The following is a 4,756-nucleotide window of genomic DNA, read 5'->3' on the forward strand; positions in this document are numbered from 1 at the left end:
AGAGTTATTAGCAATGTTTGCTTATTGCAAAGCAGCCCCAAGTAAGCCAACATAGCTATTGGGAAGGACACGGCTTATGTCAAACCCTGAAAGGATTTAGACTTCATAATGCCCAAAGTTTCTTTTGAGGAACAGAGGGTCCTTTTCTATACCCTCACCATGTGACAAAGAGTTTCAGCCTAAAACTCCCATGCCCAAGTTCCTTAAGGCATTTATACTACCGTGCAAATGTCAATACTAGTAGCCCACAACTGACGGACAGGACTTATATTACTGGGGTGGAGCTGGGTTGCTGGGCTTATAAATAAAAATTTATATTGAGAAATAATCCACAATTGTTCTTATGATTGTTTACAATTCCTGGCTGCTGGAGAATAAATCACAAAGAGGTTAAGATCAGATCTGGCTCAGAAGTGCTACCTGTGGTGCTGTTGCTGTGGTAATCAATGACCCAGGAAAAGAGATCCAGGGGAACTATAGCCCCGCTGCCCATCAGGAGCTGGAATCTGCCTTCAGGCCCTCGCTGGATGAGATACTCCACTGAGGAATGCCCTCGGCAATGTCCTGTTGTCTCGTTCCATACTCTCGGCCCCCAGCCTCCAGGTGACACTTTTCATTGGGAACATTGGCTGGTTGGGTCTTTGATCCATTCCCTTCACTTTCCTTGTCACTTTCCTGATACAAAGAGGAATAAGGAAATGTTTAACAGTAAACCCAATACCTCTGATCTCCCCCGTCTTGTAGAGACACCCTTATAAGAAGCTTCGCCTTTATGCGATCTCAGGCTTCACACTCGACTACCATCTACGAACTATCCCATGACCTTCTAACTTCACACAAGAGAGGCAATTAGGAATAAGCATCATGGGGTGAGGGGCATTAGAAAAAGAAGTCAGTCTGACCATGGGAGCTCAGTGAAACTGCAGTTACATGAATTACCAGGTGGGAAAATACTCCTCCGTAAGGGCCCAAATCAGGAACAACCAACCTCCCCATCTCAGGGCTCTTGGTGTCCCCATCAGGATGTCACATACCTTATTTTGTGTTCTATAGTACTCATTTAACACATACTGGTATTTAGGTTGATTAAGACCAAAGAAGACAGCAAATCTTCCACCAAGGAATTCACATGCTAGAAGAAAGAAAAACGCTTTGGTAAACTGAATAAATAATTAAAGTTTAGACTCAGTGGAGATGCCAAAAGTTTCAACTTGCCCTCAAATGGTCTATTATTATACTTAACTCCAAGGCCGACAAAAGATTTCAATTGCTCCAGACTCCCAAAAAGTCCTAAGACTCAAAGGGAATTTGTTAAATCTTCTGTCTTCACATAGGATTACATGTAAACTATCCTTTCCAGGTGAATATATCAGGGGAGACTTTCAAAATACTTAATAACAGGTACAGGTCCTGAGCAATCAGAACAGATGTTGTCCATCCCCATGCGTATCATCTGATCATCAGCTGTGAGTATGGTGCAAAGTATACCCAAAATTAAATCCAATGTTACCGAGACCCATGTCAGAAATTCTTCCATGCATCAAAACAAACTCCTTCCTAGCAGCAATTTAAGGCCTTCCTTGTCTGCCTTCAGTCACAGTATCAAGGTGGCCTGCAGCCTCAGGGATTGTTAGAGTTAGGGATAAAGGTTTAGCATGAATAATGAGGGGTTTCCAAAAAGGTCTCTCCTAGAGGTGTTCTCCTATAAAAGTATAGGACTTTCTGATTCCCGTGATTCATTCCACTTCTGAAGAAACTGCTCATACAGTGCATCAAAATGATGCTCTCTATTTTTTTTTTAATGTGCTTTATCCTTTCAAAAATACTCTAGCTCTGTAATCTGTTTGTTTGCCACAGTGCCTAGTACATGTGCATAAGAGAAGTTTCTAAAACATTAGAATAAATCTCAGGAAGTTTTCCTGTTTATGACCTACTAGAATCTTACATGGAAAAAATTAATTACCAGTGTCGTCTGGGTTCCAGCTCTAACCAAAGTCTCTGTGTAAAGATCAGACTGTTAGCGTATTTATGCCTTCACTACAATCTGGAAGCCCCAGGCAGAAGCTCTTTCAGGCTACAGTTCCATTTGGAACCCTGAAGGCAGATTGATTCCCTGTGTGTCCTGCCCGTCATCTGAAGTCAAAGCCCAAATAGAAATCACTGTAGTCCCCGTTCTCGTTCACACTCTCATATTGCTGTACTGAGTTTTGCTTCTTTTACCTGCTCTAATCTCTAAGGCTCCCTCCCTCCAAAACATTCCACCTCTTCAAATAGTCTTGCCCTAACTAAAGCATAGAAGTCTCTGGAAGGCAGCATTTCTTCTGCCAACATATTTTGGTTGAGGTAAGGTCAGTATTCACCTGGGTCGCTAAGGTAACTTCCAAATTACAAACCTTCCACCTTGATCAAAAAGCACTTAGGGCTCATACCATCTGACTAAATCTCCCTTATCATTACTTTTAATGTGATTTAAAGACCCCCTGGTCACTTTCATGGTCCCCAAGCTGGCCTTGGCCAGACATACTTTCATAGCATTCTTAAGATGTCTCCTCTGTATGTCACCATTCCTGAGTATCCCAGTCTGTAGTCCCTACACTCCTCCTGCCATGGAAGCTGTAACAACAAATTATCATCATAGGCATGTTTACCGGCCTATATTACCCGTTGAATGTTAAGGCCCTTGAAAGCAAAGACTGTCATTTGTCTTTGTGTCCCACGGTCCTGCTCAGTGCTGAGCATACATGAGCACTCAATAAATGTTTATTGAATGAATGAATGAAGATCAATTCCTAAGAGCTATATTTTATATTTTCTCAGATTCTTAAAGTTGTTTCCCCCCATCACATACACAAGCATATGCAAGTTAGAAGGAAATGAGTAATTAGATGTTGGCAATTGTGATTTTTAGAAAATTGGTGAAAGTCAAACAAAATAAGATTTAGTATTTTGTCTCTTGTAAATAGCCACTTAGGCCATTCATTATGCCCTTGGGAGGGATCAATAAAATTCTGTTTATAATAGAGTGATTATGAAAAGGGAACTTGGAACTGTGTCAGGTAACAATAGTTGAAAAAAGAAAAAACTTGGAAGTTTATTCAGGTGAAGAGTCACCTCAGGGAGGACTGACTATTGTCTTCAAATATTTGAAATTCTATGAAAGAGGAATCTGGACTGGTGTTGTCTGGCCTTTAAAAAGACAACTAGGATCACTGGGAAGAACTTTAAAAGAAGATAGAATAGAAGATAGAATTTACTAAAAAGAGTTGAGAAAAGATGGCAGGGTCTGCCTGAAGATGTGAGGGTCTATGCCTTCGGGAATGTTCAAGCGTAGATATGGAAGCGACCAGTTCTTCAGAATGCCATGGAGTGGATTAAACCACTGGAAGTCCCATCTAACTCTGAGGGTCTGTAAGTCTATATTTAAGGCAGAAAAAAATAACCTTAGCAGTACTTACTAGAAAATAAGGTCCTTGCTATTTGCCCTACCCAAAGCCATAGGTAGGACCCCCATGAAAGTTTAGACTGAAAAAAAAAGAGAAACCAAATCAGCGTAAATTAATAACAGGAGTGGTGACTGCAGAGTCTGCAGTGTAGAAGTTTCAAAATGCTTCGTAATAGGTTCCATTTTCTCTCATAGATGAGAAACCTAAGATTATCAAAATTATACGTTGATTGTACTTGGCTGTAGAAAGCAAACCAAGGAGAGCAAGGAATTAGCTTAAAACTGTGTTTTCCACAAATCTCATCTTCCTTAATCTCTCATTCACTCAGCCCCCATGTTCACTAATAATGATATTCTAAGCTTACAGGATCAAGTGTTGAATTTGTTCTCTGTTCCTCTTTTTCTTCCTCTTCTTCTGTGCTATATTCTTCCATGATGTCACCATCAACAAAATGGATAACTCTTTTGGGAGTCCTCCTCTTGGAAGGTCTACCCTTCTCTAGTTCTAACTGCTGGAAACTGTCTTTTTCCATAAGGAAAAAAACTGGTAAATGAAAAACAGGACGCCTTAAGACAATTTGCCCAGGACAGTGTTTATATAGCAGAGACGTGTCTAATTATTTTCAATGGATTGTAAAGACAGAGAGTTCAGAGGTAATCGCAGCTGTAATCTCATCAGTTCTTCAAATCCAAGAGAGGACAGTTCAGTTCTGTACCAAAACAGAAACGATTAAATTAGTAGTGAAAATGTGAACTTTGGGTCTTCAAACAAAATTGTCAACAGGGTTCCTTTATCCCTTATTAATTGCAAAAGCTGCCTGTGGAAATTCCTCAATCATTCTGATAAATACTGAGGAGCACTATAAGTAGTGGTAAAGAGTACAGGCTTTGCACAGACAGGTGAAAATATTTGCCAAGTATATGTCTGATAAGGGACTTATTTTCAGAATATATAAAACATAACTGCAATTTATAAAATATAAACAACTCAATTAAAATAAGGGCAAAGAATTTGAATAGACACTTTCCCAAAAATTTACAGATGCCAAATAAACTTAGGAGAAGTGCTCAATGTCATTAGTCATTAGAGAAATGCAAATAGAAACCATATGCGATATCACAACATAGTCACTAGGAGAAAATTAAAAAGACTAACAATACTAAATGTTGAGGGGTAAGTGAAGCAGCTAGAACTCTCGTAGATTGCTTGCCAGTGGGACTGCAACTAGTATGGCCACTTTGGAAAACAGTTTGGCAGTTTCTTAGAAGTCAAACATATACTTACCATATAATCTTGTAATTCCATGTCCAGAT

At 39.7% G+C, this 4,756-nt stretch overlaps 1 protein-coding gene across 1 annotated transcript; it reads right to left on the bottom strand.

The window, feature by feature from the left end:
- Positions 1–492: 492 nt before the first annotated feature.
- On the bottom strand, positions 493–3,975 carry FAM177B (family with sequence similarity 177 member B). Its single transcript, XM_007172079.2, has 4 exons — positions 3,808–3,975; positions 3,456–3,522; positions 1,035–1,132; positions 493–675 (listed from the first exon to the last, which is right to left on the bottom strand). The coding sequence occupies exons 1-4, from the start codon at positions 3,973–3,975 to the stop codon at positions 493–495; spliced, it is 516 nt and encodes a 171-aa protein (XP_007172141.2).
- Positions 3,976–4,756: the final 781 nt, after the last annotated feature.

The sequence above is a fragment of the Balaenoptera acutorostrata genome, chromosome 1, assembly GCF_949987535.1.
Source record: "Balaenoptera acutorostrata chromosome 1, mBalAcu1.1, whole genome shotgun sequence".
NCBI lineage: Eukaryota > Metazoa > Chordata > Mammalia > Artiodactyla > Balaenopteridae > Balaenoptera > Balaenoptera acutorostrata.

Excerpts from the sequence above, each read along its gene's own strand:
- FAM177B (XM_007172079.2), bottom strand. The coding sequence starts at position 3,975 with ATGGAAAAAGACAGTTTCCAGCAGTTAGAACTAGAGAAGGGTAGACCT. Across the intron at positions 3,523-3,807 it reads CAAATTCAACACTTGATCCT|TCTAAACTTTCATGGGGGTC; the intron begins GTAAGCTTAGAA and ends TTTTTTTTTCAG. Across the intron at positions 1,133-3,455 it reads AGCAAGGACCTTATTTTCTA|CATGTGAATTCCTTGGTGGA; the intron begins GTAAGTACTGCT and ends TCTTTCTTCTAG.